Here is a 27,030-nt window from a genome sequence, read left to right on the forward strand (position 1 = left end):
GAGGCTGAATGGCCTCGGAGGGCGGAGCCTAGATCGCCCTGCTCCTCTTGCCAAAAGCACCAGGGCGTGTCTGGAAATATAAAAGGCAGGCCCTGCAGCACAGTTGGGGCAGAGCCTGCGGAGGAGAAGGACGCTCCTCCCATTCTGCTGCGGCCCATAGGGAAACCTATTCCTGGCTGTTCCTGATCCCCAGATGCTGACAAGGACCGGCCCAGAGTGCCTGCCACCGTGTACTCTGAGGAGCCAGAGGAAGCCTGGAGGCTACAGGTACCAAACCCCGGGGAGGCAGGAAGTGGCCCAGGGGCAGCCACGGAGCAGCCGGCTGCAGAGCCAGGCGTGGCTCAGTTGGCGAGTTGCAGCTGGATCCCCACTGATGCAGGGGCAGCCAATCCTGCCCCCGCCAGGGCACTGGGCTGGGATGCAGTGGAGTAGGGTGGGCCTGCATCCCCCTGCCACCCCACCCTGGGTGGCTGACTCCCTACACTATGCAGGGAAGCTCTAGCCCTGAGGAAGGAGCCTCTTTACCAACTCACCCACAGATAGCTGTTTGCTGGCTGCCTGAGCCTCACCCAGGCTAAAGCCAGCCAAAAGACTGTTGCTTGCTGGCAGCCTGAGCCTCTTCAAGCCCAGGACCCTGTTCCCCTAAAGACTGTTTTGTTGCTGGCTACCTGAGCCTCTTCAAGCCCAGGCCTCAGCCCACTGATAAAATAGTTGTTTGCTGGCTGCCTAAGCTCCGCCCAGGCCACAGCCAGCCCTGATAGACCATGTTTAAGGGCTGACAGTTTGAACCACCCAAACCCAGGCTAAAGCCTGACAGTGACTATTGATTGCCCAGCCCTACTGTGGGCTCTTGGCTGTCCTGAGGACTCTGGTCCTGGCCAGACAGGACCAGCCTGAGCAGCCTCCCTCTGAGCGGGATAGCAAGGGGCCATTACACACCTTTTAGCAACAAGGTTGGTGCCCTGTTGTGTTAAGTACTCTAGAAACCTCTAGTAAATGAGAGGAGTGGATATGTACTTAAACAGATACAGACAAACCTAAAACCCCTTCATCAATTTTACATCTGCAAAAAGCTGAGAGATTAGACTCTATTAACTACATGGACACTGCACTATACAAGAGGGATAAATTACCATTTTTCTATTGCTATAGAAGAATGTATCCAGGTTCACTGTATTCACAAGAATAAATATCTTCATAGTCTTTTCAATGGTGATTCTAGCTTGATTTTTTTAATTGAAAATAATTTCCAATCATCTGTCTACCTCAGAATAAATGACACATGAAAAGGAACTGGCAAGATGGAGGTTTTCCTAAAAGGAAAAGAATATGCCTCCTTAAAATGTATCATTAATTAATGACAATGGTACTTGTCTCTCCCTCTTGGCAACAGCAATGGGGAATCCACATTGTCTGATGCCAATCTATTAATGAATGATGTTCTCTTTTTAGGGTTAGAAATCCATTTGCTAAATATTAAAGAGAATTTAGTGTCAATTTTTTTTCATAGAGTGATACTAGTATGCAAGGATCACACTAAGTAACTTCATGTCCTGCCTGAAGCAAAACCTCAAATATGAACACCTCCAAGCTATTGGGTTTCAAAATTCAGGATAAAATCTGTTCCATTTTTCACTAGATTAAATCATATTACTAGATCCCTTTATACCTAGTTAATACTAAACTCTAATCATTGTTGATGCCAGCAATCAGCTCATCTAAACAAGATCTAGTCATATGACAAACTAATTCCCTTTTGGGAGCATATTTTTTTCTGTAATCATCCTTACTGATAATTAATAGCAGATCAAATGGAGAGCAGATACAATCAAGAATATGCACACTGAAATCTGAGTGTGTTGCATTCCAATGTCTGTTTGTACAAGAAAATTAATGAAAACAGTTAGGAGATGATTTTATCAAATCTATGAACTCCTTGATAAAATGGATTATACAATTTGCAGAGTCTCCTGAGTAATGTAAGCACCATTATGGCCCAGATTTTCAAATTCGCAAGCACACTTTTATGTGTATCCAACATACATATGTACAAATACTTGCTTGTGCTTCAGGGATTGTACAGGCACACTTTGGACTCATGCCAGTGTACATATATGCTTATATGCATATGCATGTTGGTCTATATATTGTACTCAGGACCAGATCCTCAGGTGGTATAAATCAACATAGCTTCATTGACTTCAGTGAAGCTACATCCATTTACAGCAAAATATCCACCTGCATTTGGTCAACCCTTTGTCATTTTCTGTATACAATTATTAAACAACTAAACAAGAAAAAAAAAGTTGAGGTACCCATAATAATAAGACTCTAGAAGAGGTTTATGTGACTACACTGATCCAGTGGTTTAACCCTGCATTTAGGAGTTGTGGACGTAGTTGCAGCTCTGAATAAAGTCTGCTATACTTTAGCTTGGTCTATACTTAAAAGGTAAGTCAGCAAAGGTACATTGGTCATGAGTGTGGGGAAAAACAACAATAACAAAACCCACTAAGCTATGCTGGGAAAAAAACCCATGTAGATGCACCTATGTCAATGGAAGAGGGCTTCTGTTGAAATAGCTAATGTTATTCAGGGAAGTGGTATTCCTGCATTTACAGAAAAAAATGTCTTTGTCACTGTAGGCTGTGTCTACATTAGAAAGCTATGCTTCTTCAATAACTTCCTTACTAAAAATCATCATTAGGTGCTACTGATGCCCATAGGTTATTCTCACAAACATTCATAAACATTTACATGGTGCTAAAACATTAATGCCACAGTCACCTACATTACTCCCTGTTAAATTTCTTCTCTCTCCCATCATGATTAATAATCCTGTTGTAAAAATTGCTACCTGTAAAATGCATTTCCTGTGGTCTCACCCCACCTCTTCAGCAGACTTACTATAACACAACTGAGAGGTAAGAAGCTCTGGCCAAACTCCAGAAGCTGAGAGCCATTGCTAAAATGTGCTCATGTGTTGGGTCTTAACTAAAGTGATTTTGCTGAGGTGCTTTAGTACTGGACCTCAACAGATGTGCTTTGCTACTGCTCTGTGTCTGTCTCTGTACTGAGTCTCACTCAACCAAGGCACATTAACAAATGTATACTAGTAGCAGACTAGAACTAAACTCATTTTCCGCTGATCCAGCCACATATGTATGTAGTGGCCCCAGCAATTCTTATACCTAAAAAACGGAAATCCTAATGGTAACTACTGTCTCATTGTGTATTGTCCTGAATTAGATGGAATGTACTTAGCACTCCATATTTACTAAGGTCTTGGCTACGCTTGCAAGTTAGAGCACATTACATCAGCCCTGGGTGCCCTAACTCCTGAGGTGTCCACACTGGCAAGGCACTTAGAGCACCTGGACTCTGCAAGCTGGAGTGCTCCTGGTAATCCACCTCCATGAGAAACATAGAGCTTGCTGCACCCTGGCTGAAATACCGGGGTGTCAGTGTGGATGTCGTGTTGCATTATTGTGCTGTGATTGGCCTCTGGAAATGTCCCATAATCCCTTGATGTCAAGTGGCCACTCTGGTCATTGTTTTGAACTCGACTGAGGGCATGTGGATATCCCCTTTCAAAGCTCCATTTCTGACAGCCAGCATGCTTATGTGCTCCGGGATGCAAAGCAAACCATCGCTGTGGAATGCTGCTGCTGCAGAGACAGGCATTTGTGCATGTGTGTGAGTGTGAGAGAGAGAGAGAGGCAAGGGGTGGGGCTTATGTCGGGGTTTCCCCCTTCACCCTGCTGCTGTCTGAACTTACAAGACAGCGTGCTGACCCACTCTCTGCTCCCCAAAACAGTCTCTCCCCCCACATACACACAACACACTCCCTGTCACACTCCACTCTCACCATTTGAAAAGCATGCTGCAGCCACTTGCACACTGAGATAGCTACCACAATGCACTGCTCTCTGTGGCATTGCAAGAGCTGCCAGTGTGGCCACGCCATTGTGCTTGCAGCTGACAGTGTGAAAACATGGCAGCACTTTACCTGCTGCTGTCTCCAAGGGCTGGTTTAACTTCTGGCTCTCTACATCTGAAAGTATAGCCATAGCCTAACATTGTTTGTTATTTGCTAACAACATACTACATAAACAAAAGCAGCTGTGTCAGCAGTTGGAACACTTAAAAAAAGAGATAAACGGATGTAGATATATTATGCACTTTTAAATACAATATAGTAATGGCTATTCATATTTTATAAAATTGCTCTAAAAATTACATGTGATGTGACGTGCTCTGGCTGGTAAACTGATGACTAGTCTCACCGCATGTGTTCAAACATAACTGCATGATCTAAGAACCTCCTTAGCCAATGACTCTTAAGTGATTTCATAAAAGGAAATAATTTTGTCAGAAAGAATTAAGCTTCTGAACTCCTAACTTTAGAATGATTGCCTTCTTTCCCTTTGATTAATTTATTTTACAGTGCCATACATGACCTGCATATGTTTTAAAATTTAAAACTAGAGAACTTCATTTTCAGAGTCTGCATGTTATTCAAGGAAGACAGATTTTATACAATATGCTGATCCATGCAGGGACCTGTACTGGGGTAAACAGTGAGGTGGCAAAATTTACAGATGATACAAATTTACTCAACAAAGGTAAGTCCAAAGCTAACTGCAAAATGTTACAAAGGGATCTCACAAAACTGGGTAACTTGGCAACAGAATGGGAGATGAAATTCAATGTTAAATGCAAAGTAATGCTATTGCCAAAATATAATCCCAATTAACTATACGAAATGATGGTGTCTAAATTAGCTGTTACCCATCAAGAAAGAGATCTTGGAGTCATTTGCAGTATTCTGAAAGCACTATGCTTTCAGAATACTGCAAATTTATACATCTTTCTCACCGTGCTTGTACCATCCTGAACTGCGGAACACTCATTCTCCAGTTTCAGAACACTTAAAAATCATCTCCAGTCATCAGTGGGACAGATGCAACTGAATAATGTAGCTGTCCTTAATGTGCATCAAGACCATACCAGGGAACTAGATGTAAATAAGATTGCTGACAGTTATCCCGAAAGCTACAGTGAGATACCTAATGTCTTTAACCTGGGACGTTAGTGAAGACAGCTTGTAGGTGATTGCAACGCTGTTAGTATACTATTTATATAGTATGTTAATATATTATCCATGATAATGTAATTATCAATTAATTAGTAGTTCATAAAAATTAAATCATTATTAAAATAGTAAAGATACCAATTATAGAAACGTATTCAATAACTAGAATATGAAAGAAGTGTATACATATGCTAAAAATAGCCTCCCCCCAAAACTGGCAGAGCCTCTCCTCCCCCGCCCCCAAACACACACACGTCTTCAAAATCACCCACCAGCAAAAACAAAAGTCAGCGCCCAAGTTATGGTGTAAACTTGTCCAAAGCAACTTATATACTTACTATCAAAAAATGGACGTAGGTACTTGTTGTATCCCTTCATTATCTTCTGTATAGTTGGAGGAAGAATTTCACCTTTTCCTTCAGCTGTGGACATTTTCATTAACCTAAAGGAAAAGAAGAACATGGAGGAAGAGTTTTATAGAGACAAAATTGAGTTTCCTGAAACTGGTACATGTGTCAGGGCCACAAACGACTGCTTGCCATTAGATTTACATAAAGTGAAATGTCTGTGCTTTTGTATTTCATGAAGCACACATCTATAGAAAAATAGTATCCTAAAGAATGTCAGATTTCATGAAGCTTCTTCAATCCCTAATTTGCAGAAACTACCATTTTTAGCCTTAAATATTTTTTTAACTGTTCTAATAACTGAACAGCTTGTGGAAACAACTCAGATTTCCCTAGCATTGAATGTGTAAAACATACGGTACCATATATCTCTTCTGGTTTGTTTGTTTTTTGTTTCCTCATTTATAATAATGCTTGTTTTTATACAGTGAAATCCACTTAAAGTCCCCAGGGAAAAAAAGACAGTTTAAAAAAAAAGGAATATTTTTATACATTAAATCTCTCAAAATCCTGCTTTTACTGCACCACATTTTAAAAGAGAGAAATAAACATGTTGGGTAAATCAAGTAGAATTACTGTGGACATCTCCTATGTACACAAACTTGCTATGAGTACAATATAGGAAAGTAAAACAAATAAAACTAGTGGTATAACAAGATTATTCCAGTGACCTAATAGTAGAGGTTTATGTAGAGATGGAGGTAGGAGTTCTGTGGATAGGATACAGGACTGGAAATCAGGATTGTTTTATTCCCCCCTCTGCTACTGTGTGACACTGGGCAAGTGTGTTTCCTCTCATAATCTTTGCTGGGAGGTAGCTGTATTTCATTGTCAGTTGTAAAGTTCTTTCTTCTAGAATCACATAGACTATATGAATTCTCCTGTCTCTGGAAATTGATTTATTAGGTGGAGGTATTTCATTGATTTACTCAATTTTCTTTTAAGTATGCTCTTTTAACAATACTTGGCCACAATTAATCTGTTCACTATAAGATTTATGATCTTCTAAAGAAGAAAGAACCTTTAAATCAAGTATATATTTTAAATATTAATGAAATGTAGGTATAATTAATTGCTGGGTAAGTATCACCTTTTAATCTGTTACATGGAGGCCATACTTGCTGCAGTTCTTCTGTCTCTCACCCAGTAACACATAATTACAGCTAAACAGTCAGTGAGTTGCATGAATTTAACCACATAGTTTTAATGGACTGTGGATGAATATATTTCATGTCGTTCTAAAAAACACAGGGAAAATTGCCAGACAACATTCTTTTTCATCACATCACACAACATTGTTTTTCTGATCAATATATGATTATAGCTTGTATTCCATTGGTCTGGAGTGTCAACTTTGTTATAATTTACATAAGCTGTTGCATGGTGGGTATGTCCATTAAGTAATTGGTGTTTGGAAACAATTTCTTTCAATCACTTTAATTATCACCCACTCCATGCTATTCCAAGATAATTCTGGATTTATGTAATGAGCGTCTAATGTGCAGCCTCATTCCTCTTGTTCTTGATTAAATTATAACTAAGGGTCACATTCTGTCCACAAGACCTCATAATCATTTGGGCATTAGGACAGCCCATTGTATTCAGGTGGCTGAAGAAGGGTACATTACACCTCTTCCATAAGCAGAGTAGCACTAACTCTTGAGTTTCCAAAACACAAGTTAAATAAGACCCTGATTCAGCAAGATATTTAAGCATTTAGCTAACCGTCCAACTTATGAGTTTAAAATTAGACTCCTTGCTTAAGTATCATGTTACCTTTGGGACCAAAAATCTGAGCATACCAAGTAGTCCTATTCTGTAATTGGGATGCTGTGTACTCCCTTCTTTACCCTACCTCAAAAGGAGCAGGGATAACTACTGCAATAGGGTATTTTGTACAGTTGTAACAAAGGGAATTGAAAAAAGCCAAGAACTTTTCCTTTTCCCTTACGCATCTCTGCCATGTATGTACCAGAGCTTCTTTTGCCTTGGTACTTAATTTTTAAACACATCTACACTCCTAAAGTAAGTTTTGTTCCTAAATTTTCTTATGGAATTTATCGAAAATGCATTAGCACTCATCCTAATACAAAATTACTTTGAAACAGCTGTCCCAGGCTACTGTCTAGAGAATGTGTTTTAGAAAAATTATGAATATGTATTTATCCAATAGACTGGAATGCCTATTTGTTCTGGTCTGTCAGGTGTATAATGCATGTTTTAACACATTCTATATTTAACAAACTACAGCGGCTTCTACACAGCAAAACAATAATACTTTGAAATACATCAGCAATTGAAATGAAACTCTCTGATAGTCACTTCAGTCTATCAAGAATTTAATTCTTTCCTTATTAAAAACCCAATGATGAAATATGGTAAATGCCCTCAAATCCAGGTGAAGGCTGTTAACATTTCACAGAAGGTGGATGGAACTCTCAGGATCAATCCCTGAAAACCCAATCCAACAATCCTTTCTTAATCTTATAAAACTCTCATTGAAATCGATGGGATATTTCCTGAACAAAACCCACATGATCAGGCCCAGTATATCTATCTAATCTGATTCCTACATACATGATACATACTTTAAACCATTTTCTATATATTTTATTCCATTGGAAAATTATACAATAATTAAATTTAACATGAAGAACTGTAAGGTAAAATGTCAATGGATTTTGTCATTTTGCTGCATATTCTATTGACCCTGTATTACTTCTAAAGTTAATGGTTACAAATACTCCACTATACGCCTATAACTTTGGTACTGAATACTTTTATTCAATGTTTTATTTGATTTTTCTTTACAAAAAATTGCTTCCTTGAAACTGGCTATACAGGTTGTCCATTGATTTCAATGTGAGTAAGCTATGCTTTGTGTTGTGACTGTAATATAAAATAATGCCAAGTCCCAGAAATGAAATGAGAAATGTCATTTGTAGATATTGAAATAGGATATATTGAAAATAACTCTTCACCAGTTATCCAGGTCCAACATTTGCAAGTAAATAAGTGAAGAAAACACAATTCAGAGAATATACATGGTAGGATGAAGAGGTTGTTGCTAGTCTATCCTCTCAGAAGCCAGATCTATTTATTGTAAGATACTTTGAGCCAACAATCAACAGAATAAACTCAATGGCCAATTTATTCTCAGATTTATACCCTATCCATTTGCAAAAGAGCGTAAGAGTAGGAGTCTATCAGGATAATCAGTTCATCTTGCAATTTCTTAGAGAGATCTCATCCATAAATTCATGGTATTATGAAACAAAAAGGCAAATAGAAAGGAGTTTTTGATTAAGCTCCACAACATATTAATCTCAGATAAAATATTTGATAATAAAATAGTAGGCATAATTAAGCAATTAAACAGTATGGGTAAAATTTTCCATGCAACTGACTCCAAAATAATCAAGATTCTGTACAGTGAGGTTCACTTAGTGGCCTGCTGACTATGCTTGCTGGCCCCAGAAACAGTCCCCAAAGCCCCCTGACCACCCACCCGCTCGGGCCTTACCCACAGTCCAGGTCATTCCCCGTGGATTCCTCTGTCCCAGAAAGGACTAACTGGATTCCTTCCTATAGACAACATCTCCTTCACTCTTCCTCTACTTGATTCCCTCCAAAAGGAAAAGTGAGATGTGATACCGACAGGGATGTGTTTGGGGGAGCTGTATGTGTGAAGGGCTGAAGGAGAAAACCTGAGAGTTTTAAACTCTCCTTTTCTACCAGATTGCTAAACTCCTATTTCAGCAGCAATCTGTAGCCCTTTTGGCTACTTTAAACCAAATTTATATTATCAAAGATAAATTGGGATTTTCTCAACACTCCAAATTTATTTTTTATAAATTAAAGTGAGTTGAAAGTGACTGTTGCCACACACGTTTCTGCTAAGGAGGCAGACAGGGTTTTGGAAGATTAACAAAGGGCAGGTTTCCAAACAGGTCAGGAAATCTTAAGTAACAATTCATTTATTTTAAATAGTTTGGAGAAATGTATGTAACAGAGTCCTTGGTGGTTCCTCCCCCAGGGGATGGGGGGAGCCTGATCACACCCAATTATCTCCACTGGTGGTAGCAACATCAGCCCCACTTTCCTACTGTGTGAAGAGTGGGGGCAGTTCTTCCCTTTTGGGGCCTCCTTATGGTTCTCTGGCTGGGTGATAAAAATGAAATTCACAAATTGTCATGCCTTCAGGGATATTCTCTCCCTGGAGTTTCAGCAAAAGGGGGATATGGGAGTGGCAAGTCTAGTGCTGTCAAGAATCCAGTCCCAGCATAATGGGTTTAATGCTGTGGCTGGGTCAGACTCAACCTGCCTGTGTTAGCTGGGACTGGGAGCCTGCTGTACTCTCCTCAGGGCCAGGGTGAAGGTCCCTTGCCTAGGAGTGCCCTTCACAACTTGCTCCTGCAGTCTGCTGCTTAGAGCAACCCTAGTGGTGGTTGGTGCATGCATACTCCCATGACTGGCTGCGGTTTCCTTCCTTTTAAAGGCCTCCTCCCTATAATGCATGATTGATAGGGCCAGAGGGGTGGGGCTAGGCCTTCCACCCATGCATCTCTGCCCCTTCCTCATCAGTGTGGGGTCTAGACATCTTGTCACAACATATGTAAACTTTTCCCTCCTATTTTATCTTTTCATAAGGGAAAGATATGTTGCATAGACTTTGTGACACCCTGAGCCCCCAATATTTACCACTGTTATGTAATTAGGATATGTTTTGTACAAAGTATGTCTTGTGAGGTATCATTCCAAAGGTCTTGATCTGTTAGACATTAACATCTTGTTGAATTGTACATGTTGTTGTCGAATGTGACGTTATGAAGTTTGGCTATGTATGTGTTACTGAAACATGTTGTGAGGTTAAAAAGAACCCACAAGCAGCCTTTCAGGTACAACAGTAAAAAGGCCAAACAATGTTAATGGCTTATTGAGGAAATGCCCACAAGCACAAGGATTACCACAGGAATTGTGTACAATAAACACCTCTCAGATATAGCACTGCATAATGGGAACTGTTTGACGCAGGACTGAAGAGTGGGAAGTGATGGTCCCAGGCTAGAAGGATCTTTAGCCTGTGGCATGAAAACCTGGGAAAGCCAAAGCAACTTGTGCCTTAAGAGTCTGCCAGCCCGTTTATCATTCAAAGTGGGAATTTGCTAATTTATATCCTACCTATCTAGTGTGTTAAGCTCAGTTTGCAGTTTTTGTTTATTTACTGTGTCTTTCTGCAGCTGGATGTGTCCCTACCTGTGTGTGTGCTAGAGGTGGTTTGAGGGCGTGGCTTAGCAAGACAGGTAAGGAAACCCAGGTGAGCTAAGTACATCAGGTGGCACCCCAAAGGGGGGGGTAACCTGTCACAGACCTCTTCAAAATTATTTTGTTCTTTAAAGTGTGCTTTTTGTCTTTGTTTTTAAAAAGTTACATCCCTGCAACCCTATTGATTTCAGCAGAACTACATTCATGTTTAAAAGGTCAGAATTTGGCCCATTAGTTAAGGGAGTTACAGAGAGAACTGGATTTCACAAACATATTCTAACCCAGAAAGAAATGTTTTCAAACCACTCCTTCCCTTCCCTTCCCTAAAGCCTTTCAGTGATGATCAGATCAAGATGATCTGTGCACACCCCATCCATGGTCCCCTAAGGTCACGGTACCTCCTCAATCTCTCTTCCTGGCACTGGCCAAGATGGTCACCCATCACACCAGGAGGAGGAAACTTGAGGGGGTGCTCTGCAACTCTGGGAGCTATTTTTGGTCCCTTCTCCACTCAAAACTCCAGGCAGAGTTCCTCTGGGCAATGTCCACTGACTCTTTTGTCCTCACTCCTGTGCCTGTGTTCTCCTTTGTTTCCTGTAATAAAATGGAACCTGCACTTAGTGCTCCCTTAGTTGAGTGGGATGGCCTTTAGTCATGGACAGGCCTAGACCCGCCTGCACCCAGTACTTCTAATCGTACCTTAAGTTTGTACTATCACCTGTTGTATTATGTGTGGCTGAGCTGCTCTGTCTGAAATAAACTGTAATATGCTTCAGGCAGGGACCATGTGGCCATATATATTTCATATTCGTATAGCACCTAGCACAGTGTTTGCTCTCCATAAATAATAATAGTAATCAAATAATATTACTTGGCAAAGTTCATGTCCACTTTATTTCTGGACAAGTTTGACTGATCAACAGTATATTTAGTATAAAATATTATGGATCACTGAAAACAATGAAGTTACGCCCGGGGTGAGTTCAGCTCTATATTTCTGCTTTTAGCTGAAGAAGGCTTATTTCTGTAATAGTGAGGCCAGATTCAGCGGGTACATGTGTTCCTTTAAACTTTTTCCTTGCAGACCCTCAGGTATGTTTGTTACTTGGGCAAAAATAATGTTCTAACTAGAATCGGTTTGATGATACTCAACTATATTATGCACACATATTGAAGGGATAACAACAGCTTAGCTTTCTTACCTGAAAAACTTCAATAGAAACAGGGCTTTGGAACACCTGAAAAGAGTGTACATTGTCAGAGGTGGCTTCAAGAGTTCTTGTATTTCCTAAAAGCAAACATGGGAAAGGTTTAATAGTAAAGTATAATGATAAATAGTTATTCTAAAAAAGGCTATAGTAGATCAAACTTCAAATCACATGAAGCTTTTTATATGGCAATGGTATACAGTAAAGCCATGCTAATTTATCCTGAACAAGTGTTGCCACATTTATTAGAAAATATCTAAAATAAGTAAAAAGACCCACATTGTTTTTAATTACAGTTTTGAAAGGACAGCAGTATTTGATTTAACTCAGTAATAGATTCGCTCTCTAGTGAATTCAAGCTGTGTCCTTTTTGAGGACTAATTGTTGTTTGTTTATTTATTTATTTTATTTGTATTACTGTAGCACCTAGGAGTCCTAGTCATGGACCAGGACCCCACTGTGCTAGGTACTGTAAAAATACAGAACGAAATGACAGTCTCTGCCCCATTGGACTACAGAAGAGTACAAGGAAATAGTGAGACAATATTGGTCAGTATGATAGGCTGTTGTCACTGTACACCAGCAGCCTAACTTTGTGTGTCTCATGGCAAAGAAGAGTTTTGAGGTGGGATTTGAAGTTGGATAATGAGGTAGCTTTGCAGATACTCCTGGGAAGCATGTGGGGAGCAATGGAGAAAGAATGCAGGAGGCTGGCATCATGGGGTGATCGGAAGTGAGCACCAATAGCTTGATAGGGAAAATAGGGTGGGACTGACCATAAAGGGAACTGAAAGTGAATAAAAGTATCTTACGTTTGATGTAATAGAGAACGGGGAGCTAGGAGAGGGATTCAAAGAGGGGGATAATATCACCAGATGGGCTAGGAAAATTTGCAGCAGCATTCTGAATGCATATAAGTGGGGCAAGACTGCATTTGTCAAGGCCAGAGAAAAGGATGTTGCCTTTATCAAGACAAGAGGTGATGAAAGCTTGGATGAGCATTTTAGCTGTGTGGATGGATAAGAGAGGTTGTATCTTAGAGATGTTATAATGAGATATGCCTGGATGCGATGCCTGAGAGAGAGAGATCTGAGTCAAAGATGACACCCAGATTACGGGCCTGAGTGGCAGGTAAAATAATGGTGTTGTCCACAGTCATCAAGAAAGGAAGTAGCTGGGAGGGCTTGGTGAGGAAGGACTTAGGAGCTCTGTTTCACCCATGTTTAGTTTGAGTTGATGGCTACACATCCACAAGAACATGTCAGAGAAACAGGCTGAGATTGTAATTTGGACAGAGGAAAACAGGTCTGAAATAGAGAGGTAGTTCCGTGAGTCATCAGCATGGAGATCTGTGTTTTTAATGTTTTAACATTTAAATTTTATTAGTTTTTGAAAAAGTGGCATTATACTTTTAAAAAACTGCATACTTTTGGTAAATTATAAACAACAAAAAGTTCAAGACAGTTTTAGCCTATAGTATCACCACACACACACTCACACTCATGCCCACAACCCACAGGTGACTAATCTGTAATTTCTTTTGACTGTATTTTTCTCACGTAGCAGTTTTAGGACCCATTGCCATCTAAGAATAAAACTCATGCTATATATGCTGTAGCTATATTTGTTACACATCCCTAGCAACATTTTTGTTAATGGACAAAAGTTTAGAAGGCTGTTGAAAAAAATGAAACTATTTTTCTATGTCTAGCTATAAATAATCCTTGAACTGAAAAAAAAAAACATTCACATTCATCAAAATGTGTCTGGTTAAGGGCAGGTGTTTTAGTTTAAATATGGAATTTTCTTGCTTTTGTCAGATTGATTCACAACCATAATGATAATTTTAAAACAGTTTATAAGATCTATAATCCATTTCCTGACTTTAAGATAGAGTATATCATTCAAAATGATTTTGTGCAAAACCACACAACAGATCTGAAATTAACCATTGATCATCAAGTCCCTGATAGAAATAGTTTTGCATACATGCTTTAAAATATTAAGAAAATATGTACCAGAGAAATATTAACTAAAATTCTGAACAAATGTTTTATCTTGGATGTGGATGGGTAAAAGAGTTTTAATACAGAATCCATGTTAAATTCTATTAACAAAATATCATATCTGACCAGATTTTCAGCTTTCAGCATGTATTTTGCAAGAGCACAGCCTCTTGCATTTTGCAGGTTCATGGAAAATTTAGTAATAACAAAGAATTTGTTCAGGCTTTGCACAGGTTTTTCCCCATTCTTCAACTGAGCAGAGTGTGAACTACTAGCAGCTTATTTTATCGTAAGTGTGTGTGTGTGTGTGTGTGTGTGTGTGTGTGTGTGTGTGTGTGTGTGTGTGTGTGTGATTAAAGAAGTATGATTGTATTGTTATTTGTTGAAATACCAGAATCTGAAAGGTATGTTACTTCATTTACCATATTAAAGAAGCAGTGAAGTGACAGGAGTAAAGGTAATGGTTATTACTGTCTCCAATGAAAAGGGAAAACTATTTCAGCATCTCCTTTAAAACAATTCAAGAATTCATTAACTTTAGTCATTGAATATGGTAGGAGATATTGATGTCTAGATAAATTATGTACTTCCACACATTGTCCACAATGGAAAAATGTGAATAAGACACTATGATGACCTGTGTTAGGGGAATCTGGCTTAGTGCAAATGAGCAGATGGTGTTATCAGAACATTTCCCTCTGAACTTTGATTCAGTTTCACTCTTACTTCAAGTCACAGTATCAGTGTTGTGGTGAAATTTTTCAGTCTTCTTTTGGATGAATGCTTTCTGATTCTCCATGGTTCATCCTTTGAACACACTTTCCTTATATATGAAAGTAATGCCTCCCTTATTTTTATTTTGATCTTTCGTTCCCAGGAAATTGTTTATTGTCTTTATAACAGGCTCACAAGCCTTCTTTTAAATGTAGCCTTTGTGTTGTTGCTATGGGCTTGTGAACATGTTTTAGGAAACATGCAAATGGAATAAGGGAGTTTGCAGACATTTCTGTGACTGTATTTCTGTCCTTGGATCATGTCCATTAGCATTTGAATCAGTTGCTGATCTTTTCTAAAGCAATCATCTTTACCTACAGATATTACTGAATTTCTAACATAGACCTTTAGGGTTGAAAAGATAATTTAAACTTATTGTGACCAAAGGATCTCTTGATGTCAACTGGCAGAGGGTACAGGGATATGTAATCATTACAGGGATCTCCTGGATCTAGTATTAACATTCTAATTCTCTAAAGAGGGTTATGTATGGTTTCTGCTGAAAGCTTGTGTCAGACTGATCACCATAATGTTTGTGAAATGTATGTGCATATAATATGTAAAGAGAAATGTATATATTGGAAATGTATGTTCCTAGGGCCTCGTAGTTAAAGGCAGGTCATCCAGAGGTAGCATGCCTTCAGTGAAGTTACAGCATACAGGAGATGGGATACATTTATATCCCTGGCTGACCATTGTGTATTGTGTATCTTACAATGGGGATCTGTTTACAAACTGAATCAAATTCTAATGAAGAGATTGTGGGGACTTCAGAAGGAAAATTAAGAAGTAAAACAGGTGGGGTAGGGCCCTGTTTTAGAGATGAAGAACAAAGGACTGGTCTGGTATATCTTGGGGTTCAGAAAGATGCTTTGGCATCCTTCACTGAGGGAGACAAATTACCATCAGACTTGATGCCATGAAAGAAGAGTCTCAGCCACCCTGGTTAAAAAGTTCTCTAGGAAGGGCTGCAGTACCTTACTAGGCAAGAGAGCATCTTGTGATGTGTGTTTAGGCTCTAGAATGCACATTAGAATTTTATTTTATATGTAACTGTTTGTTTCCAGTATTTCTGTTTGCTCTCATATGAATCTCTATTCTTTGTTAAATAAATGTATACTTGATTTTTTATGGAGAAATCAAGTATAAATTTATTTAACAAAGAATGGAGATTCATATGAGAGCAAACAGAAATACTGGAAACAAACAGTTAGTTAGCACTTAGAATTTTATATTATATGTATGTATTAAGAATAAGTGGAGCTGTGTTCTAAGGTATAACTAGTAAGCTGCAGAGCACTGTTCCTTTAGGAACTGCAGGTCTGGTAATTTCTCACACTAAGAGCCAGTGATAGCAAGGTGCCTCACAACCCTGAGTACTCCTGGGAAGTGTCACACCCATCGTGGAGCTCATTTAGCTCATCATGTTTTCTGTGCAAAAATTTAGGGTTAAATTCTGCCTTGTGCTAGGCAGGTGTGTTAGTGGGAGAAGGCAGCATACCATACCCCCCACAAAGCAGCCAGCCATAATTCTGTCCTAAGCACTAGTGACGAGGACTGGCTACTAATAGGCTGGTGCACCATACCTGGAAAGGGCTATAGTCTGCCAGGTGGGGAATAGTATTGGCTAGCCATTCAGAATGTAAGTGGCTTTCGGTAGCGTGTGTTAGCCAGAACAACACACGGCTTCTTCTTTTTTTTTTAAGTTAATGTAAGGGGCTTCTCCTGAGCCATTTCACCCTGTGCCAGCAGGATGGCCACTGCACATGTGCATCTCCCTTCTTCCTGCACTTCTTTGCCAGGTGCTGCACACTAATAGGAGGATTTCCCTCTTAAGTGTAGATTTCACTCCAGCCATAGTATTTAAAATGCCTTCGGCAGAATCTTGTTAATAGTTTGCTCACAGATTCTGATGGAAATTCTCTTTCTATGAGCTTTGTAAAATATTTAACATATCCGTTACATGACTGACCATTTCAGTTCTACTGGAGTTAAAGTCTGGGCTGGTGTATTGTTCCTGTATTTGCCTGTCTCAGTGTTTTTAAAGATTTCATAAGATAGTTGTAAATTGTGGTTTCTGTAATGGTTTCCACAGGAGTCAATAGAGTCTGATCTCTGCCATGTGACAGGGGCCAGGAAATAAAGTCCAATATCTTACCAGCACTCCTGATTTATTATATGGTATCAGAAGAAAACTGAATCTTTCACAGAAATGGAGTAAGATAAACTCCCAAACTCCTGAGTATAAAAGGGAACCAGGCAGAGAACTGGAGGAGATGGTTGCAGCATTTCTGAATTTTTCTAGAAGCAAGTGGTAATGCAGAGAAATCAGAGGGTGAAATCCCCCACACTGCTACAAATGGCTTGACCAGCTGTATTGGAGGCCTACAAGAAATTCCAGTGAGAGCATGAAGGGGACTGCAAATTAGCAGGCAAAAGTCAGTATCCCTATCATATAATAGCGATCAATATGCCACAATTTCAGTGGCTATTATAATAATCTCTGAAACTACAAGTGATGTTACCCACAGGGTACTACATTCACTGTTCTGTATATGGCATAAACTGAGCTTGCATTACTATGAAAATTACAATTGCATTTATTTGACTCCTGCATCCAGATTTTCTAAGTAGGCTTGATTAGCTAGAAATTCAGCCAAGAAGCCAAGGAAGCATGACTAGCTCCACATTTTGTGAAGCCCTATGTACAGTAAGATGCATGGGTTCCTCTCCAGCTTTCACCCCTTTCTGTGCTGCCCAATCCCCAATGTACAGCGCAAAGGGATGCCAAGCATCAGATATTATGTGTGACAGTCACACTGTCACAAGTCCTATCGCACCTGTCTGTATCTCAGCTGCTATCTCATGCATTCAACTAGGCATTAGCAGTCCCTCTTCCCAGATGATGGGATGTGCTCTGGAATCAGGTTTTTTGCTATCAAGTGATCTCTGTCTCTCCTCACTCTCCCCCGCAGCTGGTATCAGACCCAGGGAGGAGGAAGTAGTGCCAGCAGCAGCACCTGGTAGTAAAAATGTGGGGGTGGGGGGCAGGGTGAAGGAGTAGCAGAATGCAGGGGACAAAAACAGGGTCAGGAGTGGGGAGGCTAATGAACTGTGGGGCAGAATAAGGAAGGCTGCAACAGATTCCCTCATATTTCCAGCAACCCTGCAATCCCCGGGATTCCACTCCTCCACCAACAATCCTCCAGTCTCTCAGCCTTCCTGCCCAATCCCTATTCCCATACTAAGCCCCCTCCCAGCAGCTCCTGCTTCCCTTCATTAACCTCCCCAATGGCTTCTCTAGAATCCTGGGCTGCCTCTGGTTGCCCTTGCTTCTGAGTTGTGTGAAAGATAGCTTCCTGACTCCTCTATACTTACTGCTACTGCACAAGGAGACCCTGAAGGGAAAAATCAGTGACTTTTGCTCATTATCAAGAAAGGTCTCACATGAAGCTGCACAAAATTAGACCTCTATGCAACCCATACTCACTGATGTATATTTCACTCATTTTTACATAATTATGCAATATAATTAAATAGCTACCTTCTAACGTGACTCCCTGCAACCTCCCCAGTTCCTTCACTTGTTTGTGAACCCCTAGGATCCAGAAGGAAGATGAAAGGGGGGAAATGGAGGGCAGATAATTAAATGTATTTTCCATGAACTCAGTCCAGCTAACACTGCAGATAGGAAGGGCTGGAATGAAAACCAGCAAATCCTCTTGCCACTGTGAGGATTTTTTTTTTTTGAGTGGGGCAAATAGGGGAGAAGAAAGGAGAAACTCTGGCAGGCAGCTATACTCCAAGTCTGATTGACTGATTCAGTCTCTGAATACAAGCGATTGATGAAAGTGGACCAAAACACGTCTGCATTCTGTTATGAGTCGCAGCTTATTCCTTCATTTGGCTGACAGGTTAGTTCTCGGCATGTCACTCAGGCGACTTCTAAGCACTGGCAGCATTTGTGATTCTTGTCTGTAAAAGACATGCGCCATGCAAAGGCTGCTGGGGCACACAAGAAAGTGCTATTTAAGAGCTAAATACTAGTACTCCGAAGTCCAGAGAAAGTAGCTGATGTTTACCCTCTCTACTGAGACTGCCAACAAGGTGCCAATGGTAGTGATATTTTTTAGGAATTAGACTAATACCATTAGCTGAGTAAGTTCTGTTCTTTAAAATATCTGGCATTAGTTTACAAAATCAAGCAACTGATTACTACATACACTCAGATGCACTTTTCTATTTAAAAAAAATCTAACATTGCATGTATGACATTGCCGAAAGCGCCAATCAAATTTTACAAATTTTCTATTTGAATTTATTTTAAAATTACTTTTATATATACATATTTTTATGCTCTTCTCATAAGACATCTTCCTGTCACAATTGTAGAAACCTTTTTATGCAGCTGGTAAATATTTTACTACTGTTTTCCTCAAAAATATTCTAGATATTTAAAAAGCTTTGCTGTGATGCAGACTTAGGGTTGCCATAAGCATAGCTTACCTAACACAACCTCACAAAAGCAGGGCAATGAAAGGTTAAACCGCATTATGCTCTGCTCATCTACCTACAGATAATCCTTAACATTATCACAACTGCCATATTGCACAGACCAGACATCTCAACCTTATTTCCGCTCCCCTTAACCTGCTGTTGTACACACAACCATTTACCAAACTAACTTCTCCCAATAAAATTAATTGTGGCTATTTGGTGTGGTAGGATAGGAGGGTTTGATTTGTTAAAGGTAGTGATGGAAGGCTGGACACTTAGGGGCCAGAAGAAAGGTCAAGGTGTGCCATCTGCAGTGTATTGTACAGTTAGGTGGTGTGCCTATGGATGGAGGAGAAGAGGATATCTACTGGTAGGTGGCTTAACTTTTCATGCCCTTGATTTTATGGGATTATGTCAGGTATGTTGTGTATCTAGCAACCATAACTTCTTCACAGCAAAGTTTTTTTTGTATATTAATTTGCTAGGTTTTTTTTTTAACAATTAAACAAGGGTGGTAGATTATGCCTGGTATTGCACACCAAACCTCTGTAGTATAACATCTGACAGACAAGTATAGCAGCTGCTGGTGCATAAACTTTCAGCTATGATGAATAACAGATAAAAATGAGATCCATTTTCCGCCCAAAACACCCTACATGTTACATCACATCTACACAAGATACACTGGTGCAGGCCTGCACAACATACGGCCCACGGGCTGCATGCGGCCGCAGAGGCTCACTGTGCAGCCCGCAGGGGATTCAAAAGGCTCTGAGCTGCCCGCAGCCGCGGGGAGCCCAGAGTCCTTTAAATCTCAGCCGCGGCCCCGATTCAAAGGGCTCTGGGCTGCTCGCAGTGGCGGGGAGCTCAGAGCCCTTTAAATCTCAGCCGCGGCCGGGATCCAAAAGGCTCTGGGCTGCCCGCAGCGGTGAGGAGCCCAGAGCCATTTAAATCTCAGCCGCGGCCGGGATTCATAGGGCTCTGGGCTGCCCGCTGCGGCGGGGAGCTCAGACCTCTTTAAATCCCAGCCGCGGCCGGGATTCAAAAGGCTCTGAGCTGCCTGTAGTGGCGGGGAGCTCAGAGCTCTTTAAATCTCAGCTGCAGCCGGGATTCAAAAGGCTCTGAGCTGCCCGCAGCGGTGGGGAGCCCAGAGTCCTTTAAACCCCAGCCGCGACCGCGATTCAAACGGCTCTGGGCTCCTCGCAATGGTGGGGAGCTCAGAGCTCTTTAAATCTCAGCCGCAGCCAGGATTCAAAGGGCTCTGGGCTGCCCGCAGCCGCAGAGAGCCCAGAGCCCTTTGAATCTCAGCCGCCAGGGTCGGCTTTAGGCCAATTCATCCAATTCCCCTGAGTCAGCCCACCCCTAAGAGGGCCACATGCCCAAGCCCCTGTACGGTGTACCGACAAAAGCCAGTGCGCTGTAGCGGGGTGGCCTAGCCTCCCCAGGGGGCAATTTAAAAGCCTTTGGCTCCCAGGCCCTTTAAATTGCCACCAGAGCACCACTGCTGGAGCCCTGGGGTAGGGCTCTGGGGCTCTGGGGGCTATTTAAAAAGTCCAGGGTTCCAGTCGCTTCTACTGCCTCGGCCCTTTAAATAGCCACCGGAGCCCCACCACTTCCCCAGGGTTCCCGTGGCTATTTAAAGGGCTGGGGCAGTAGAAGAAGGGGAGCCCTGGGCCCTTTAAATACCCCCAGAGCCCTGGGATAGCAGGGGGCTCTGGGGACTGCCTCTGCTGCCCCGGTCCTTAAATAGTGCTGAAGCCACACCACTTCCCCAGGGCTCCCTTGGCTATTTACAGGCTGGGGTGGTAGAAACAGGGGAGCCGCAGGCTCTTTAAATAGCCCCCAGAGCACTGGGGTAGCGGGGGCGGTGGGGGAGGGTCTCCAGATACCTTTGCTGCCCTGGTCCTTTAAATAGCTCCTGAGCCACGGGCTGCTACTCCTACCCTGGTGGGGGAGGCAGGAGGAGGGGGCACTCTCCATACAGGATGGGCTGTACCCCCTGTACCTGCACCAGTTGCCCGCAGCCAACCCCTGCTGCACCTCCTGCCCTGCCTGCACCAGTTCCTGTCTGCAGCCAGCCCTGCACCCGCTGCCCACAGCCAGCCCGTTTCCTGCCAGCCCCTCACTCCCTGCCTTGCCTTCAGCCCTGCACCAACCCGTCTCCAGCCAGCCCTGCACCCCCTTCCTTGTCTCCAGCCAACCCCTGCCGCACCCCCCTGCCTGAAGCCAGCCAGTCCTGCACTCCTTTGTCTCCAGCCCTGCCAACCCATGCCACACCCCCCGTGGCCCTGCCTGAAGCCAGCCAGCCCATCCCACATGCCGTCTCCAGCCTGCCCCACAGCCCTTGCCCAGCCTGCAGCCAGACCCTACCTCCAGCCACCTCCCCCCACCTCCAGCCAGCCCCATGTGCACTGGTTCCCTGTAGTTCCCAGGGATGTAACCCTGCACACTTGCTTCAATGATGTGAGCAGGGAGCAGCTGGGACCCACACGTGCACCCTAGCACATCCTTAGGGAGTGGCGGAGCTCATTTCTAGTTCAGACACATCTTTTTAAAAAAGAACTTTAGGTAGGGTTAACATACATCTGGACTTTCCCGGACATGTCAGGCTTTTTGGATCTTAAATCGCCATCCAGGAGGAAAATACGGACGTATGGTAACCCTACTGGTACAAAAAATACACACTATGGCAGAACTTTTTATAGGGAACCGGTTGCTAAGAAATGAAAGGCTTTTTTTTTTTTTACACGTGTTGGGTTTTTTTTTCAGTTATCCCTACCGGGGCCCCGCCAAAAATGTTCGAATTGGGCCTCGCACTTCCTAAAGCCGGCCCTGCCAGTTGCAGATGGGATTCAAAGGCTCTGGGCTGCCCACAGCCGTGGGCAGCCCAGAGCCCTTTAAATTTCAGCCATAGCCGGGATTCAAAGGGCTCAGGGCTCCCCGCAGCTGTGGGGAGCCCAGAGCCCTTTGAATCCCAGCCGCAGCCAGGATTCAAAGGGCTCTGAGCTGCCCGCACAGATTCTCGGCCATGGCTGAGATTTAAAGGGCTCAGGGCTCCCCGCCGCCATGGGCAGCCCAGAGCCCTTTGAATCCCGGCGGTGACTCCAGTGGATGCGCTGGGGCTGGGATTTAAAGGGCTTGGGCTCCCCTCAGCAGCAGGAGCTCTGGGCCCTTTAAATCCCTGCCCCAGCCTCACAACGCTCTGGGTTCCCACAGCCGCCGGAGCCCTGGGCCCTTTAATTTGACCCTGAGGGCTCCCAGCCAGCTCTTCTGCTGGGAGCCCCTGGTTGATTTAAAATTAAGTATCACCTCCCCACCCCCAACCTTCCTTTTTGGCCCACAGCTGTTTTGGTGGGGTGGCACTGGGAAAGGAGGGTTTGTTTCTGCAGGGCTGGGCGGTGCTGGGGTGGAGTGTTTCCGCTGGGCTGCGGGGGGGGGGGTGTTTCCGCTGGGCTGGGGGGTTTCGGCCCTCAGCTGTTTTCTTGGTGTAATGTGGCCCTCGCCGCTTTACGAGTTGTGCAGGCCTGGCATAATGTTTAAAAAACATAAGCCTAAAGGGCCAACAGGATTTCAAAATTTGTTGATACTAGTGCCCAAGACTATTCATATTGTGGAAGAAATTTCATTTCACTCCCTGGAAATGAAAAAAAGCTGCTTTTCATAAATCTTTCATATTACGTAACTCCACAATCCCCTCAACACTGCCTCTTTAGTTTCAAACACTTTGCAGCCTGAAGCAGAGCCATGTCAAATTCAAGCACTCTGTTCATAATCAGAACTAACATTCATGATATACAAAAGTCACCAAGAGACTATTTAGTCTAATATGTTAAAGTCTATAGTCTTTAAAGGATATCTAAAATAAACAGAAAAGTTAAGAGCTATATAAGTCTTTTAGGCTAGCTTAAAAACCCCCTAAATATTAATATAAAGCCACGCAACCAAGCTAAGTTAAGGAAATATTTAGGCTGCTTGATTAAGAAATCAAAAGGCAGGAATGCCAATATTAAGGTTGCACCCAAACAAACCTTATGTATTATAATACAGTCTTCACTTCTTCCCCAACTATGCAGCTAAGATGAAGTTCTGGCATGGCATCTTTCTAGAAATTTTCCAAAGTGCACAGTAGCTCTTCCTAACCCCTTTCTATCTCAAAAGGTCTGCAGGGATCAAGCCTAGTACCCAGTGGAGTCTGCTTCTGTCTAAGTGCACATCCGTACTCTCTTGAGCACTAAATTAGCCACATATGAATATCTATCTCACCTTCTTAAAATACATGCTTTGTGTGTTTGCAAAAATAAGCACCGTGCGATCATCACAGTGTCAGAACAAAAACAAGTTTGCCAAAACAGTTGAAGACATAAATACAGTTGTTTCCTTGTTAATTTTCAAATTTCTAATCCCAACTGTAGGAGTGTTCAAAACAGATAACTAGAGGTTTTTATAATCAGAAACGTATATTCTTTTCCATTCCCACTATATGCAAAAATGACTGAATTATTTCTGCTCAATCTTTGCAAAAAAGTTCATCTTTGGACAGACTCCAAGCTTGGAAAATTTCATTCTGAAAAATGAAAATTTCAGAGTTATGAGCAACTATAACCAGGGCATCAGGATAGAAAACATTATGTAGTTAAACTAAAGCTCACAGCATCTCTCCCATGATAATGCACAGATGGACATTCAAAAAGTGTTTAAAAGCTTGCAATTTTTATGTGAGATAAGGTTATCGCAGTATTTGCTAGTAGCGCCCTGTACTGAAGGCCTCATGTACTGTGTGGCAAGATTCCTGAATTCTTCAGCAACCTGGTGAATCATGGATGCGCTGGGCCCAGCCTATATTCTTCACTATGGGTAAAATTCATCCCAGTGTGGAAAATCAGCACAAGGGGCCATGCACCACTTAAGTCCCATGTAGGGACTATGTTGACCTCCATATGTAGAGGTAAAATATATGGGTACATCATAGGAAATACCTTGAATACTACAAATACTGAGGTATTTAACTGCAGATACTTATTTATTCAATGCAATTGGTGATTTTAAGGACACAGTTATATATATATATATATACACACACCTATACCACATTCTTAGCACTTATATGTAATGTTCCAACTTAATACACATAAATAGATTTTATGGTGTTGCCTGGTAGTGATACCATATTTAGGGTTGTGTTATAAAATGGACTTTAAATGATGGATGTATTCCTGTTTTTTCTCTAAAATTGGGTGGCCTATCAATGTGAAATTTCACAATGACCTTTGAATTTTCTATTCAGTTTTTGCTGGTTTCTCTTTATAAGTTTTTAATAAGAAGTCTTTGAAACTCTTGCAATTTTTGTTCTTGGCAGTCTGACCTTTCATTGTTGACTGATATCTTTTAAAAAACATTGTTTCTCTGCACAACAGGTGAGACACCTAAAATATGTAAAATTAATTAATCTTACCCCATACTGTGGGATATTTTCTCCTGTATTTGTTATTATGCTTTTCTATTTTGAGTCTTTATCTGAAAGTGTAAAAACAAAGCCAACACATTTGGTCCATAGCAAGTTGACAGGTTGCAATACTCTAATATATTCCGTAACTGATTGGCCAATGCAATGATTTATCTTCTGGATACAAGCCTTAGAGATGATATTTCTAGGAAGTAATACATGGGATTCCAACCTCCTTACTTGTATTGTATTATGTGCATGTATACAGTTCATTTCCATGATAATGGGAGGGAGAGAATTGTTGTAAATAGCGAAATGGAGTAATTCAGTGTTGTCATATTCTAAATAGTGTGCGCTAAATTCTGCCCACAGGCAACTTCCATGGAAATCAATAGCAGTTGCCTATGCCTGACTTTAAACTAACCAGTTTTAAACTAGCCACAGCAACACATGCTTCAGTGTGAGGTAGCCCCTGCAAGTAATTTCTGAGAGTTCCAGGGACTTATATGTTGGAGTGCATGTGCTGCAACTTCACTTCTCCGAGACCAGAGATACCCAAATTTTAATCTAGCTATGTCTTCTTGACACCATGTGATTGCAGTATAGGCATACACTAAAAATAGATTTTGGCCCTGTATATTTTTCCCTTGTACACTCCATTGTTCTTTTTTTTTTCTTCTTCCAAAAATCAATAAAGGTGAAGGTGACACATTAAATTTAATTCAGAATCAGAGCTGGCTGAATACGGTACATATTTTTCTCAAATATTCATTTTTAATTTTAAATGGATTCAGACACCTTTTGTGTTTACCTTCCAGGAATAGTTCAGGAAATAAGTTTACCGGCAGAATGTTTGCTGGAACAGCAAATTTCAATCAAATATTTTAGGACATTCATGGAAAGTGAATTTCACATTTGTAATCATGAGTACTTGAGATGGAAACCCAAAAAGAGTTACTCTTATGAAATTAGGGACAGAAAAATGTCAGATGACACAGGTCCTTTCAGAATAACTCCACATGTGAATGTCAAAAGTTCACAATGAACTGCTTTCTAATAATCTGCAGTGGTAGATTGTTATTCACATAATAGATTCACATTAATTATTCACCCAAAAGTCCAATATATAGAATCATAGTCCTCAAGATCCATTTTCCCCATTATGCCTACTGGTAATTATCCATTTCATTAAGGGTTGGTTGGATCACTTATATTTAGTTGATTTTCTTTTAGTTATTTTTGTTTGTTTTTAAATATAGTGTATTTAAATATGTATTTAATGCATACTTCCACACTGGCATAAATAGATATTTTACATATTTTAATTATATCCCTAACCTCCATCCTGCCTGTTGTTCTTTAAGACCCAGTTCTGCTATCCGTACAGTTGGACCACTATTTGACTTCTGTGCTGGTGGAAGGGTCCACCCTTACAAACTGCAGGATTGGCCTTTAGATGGAAATCTCTTTGGGCCGTTGACTGTGGCTTTCAATGCTTCTACAGCACATAGTACAATAGAGCCAAAATCCTGACTGGGGCATCTGAGCACTATCAAACAAGAAATAATTAATAATAAATAATAAATGGTTGAAAGGCCAACCTGCAAAAATGATCAGAATGTTTGCTGGTTCAGGCTGACAAGAGGGTAATTATTAGATTTGCTATTACAAGCAAAAGCATGCCTTTCGGGTGCAAGCGTCAACCATTGTTTCCCATGGAAATTAACAGAAGTATAGTTCATAATCCTGGGGAAAGAGTCTTCCTCCACATGCCAGTACATATGCCAGTCAGCAGCATATATGGGCCATAAAGACACTGCATGTGGCTGGGGAGAATTCCCCTACTGCAGAAGCAATGTAGGGTCGGTTTAATCAGTTCAATGCTGCCCTCGCTAGTGATGGAGACAGGGCATAAAGGGTATTTATTTATTTTACTGCAGTGCTATAGAAATTCTAGGCTGCTCCATGCTTCATAATGAGTTTTGAGAGGCTGCTAGATATTAGAGCTCCCCCATGGCTGCTATAATTTATGCCAGGGACCACACCAGTCCCCCCCACCCCCACCAACTGACCAAAAGTCCATACCGAGCAGAGAAGGTTTAAAGTCACCTCTGTCTTTCTTCCCACTGGGTTGTGTACTCTGGTGTGTGCTTCCCAGAGTCACAGCATAAAACTGTTTTGTTAATTTAGGCAGAAATTATTTTACTTCGAATTTTAAAGATTTTGTATCATTTCATCTATCATTAATTGTGAAATGGATCAATAGATTCTTTCAGTTAGCATATATGAGAAACAATAGTTTAAGTCTGCACAGCAAAAGCATGACTCTGCTTGG

At 41.4% G+C, this 27,030-nt stretch overlaps 1 protein-coding gene across 1 annotated transcript in view; it reads right to left on the bottom strand.

The window, feature by feature from the left end:
* LOC127053999 (gamma-aminobutyric acid receptor subunit pi-like) overlaps positions 1-12,022 on the bottom strand; it is a 57,395-nt gene extending 45,373 nt beyond the window's left edge. The window contains exons 1-2 of the mRNA XM_050959594.1: positions 11,970-12,022; positions 5,434-5,537 (exon numbers count right to left, since the gene is read on the bottom strand). Coding sequence (XP_050815551.1) covers positions 5,434-5,537; positions 11,970-12,022 — 157 coding nt within the window. The remainder of the gene's footprint in view (positions 1-5,433; positions 5,538-11,969) is intronic.
* Positions 12,023-27,030: the final 15,008 nt, after the last annotated feature.

The sequence above is a fragment of the Gopherus flavomarginatus genome, chromosome 6, assembly GCF_025201925.1.
Source record: "Gopherus flavomarginatus isolate rGopFla2 chromosome 6, rGopFla2.mat.asm, whole genome shotgun sequence".
NCBI lineage: Eukaryota > Metazoa > Chordata > Testudines > Testudinidae > Gopherus > Gopherus flavomarginatus.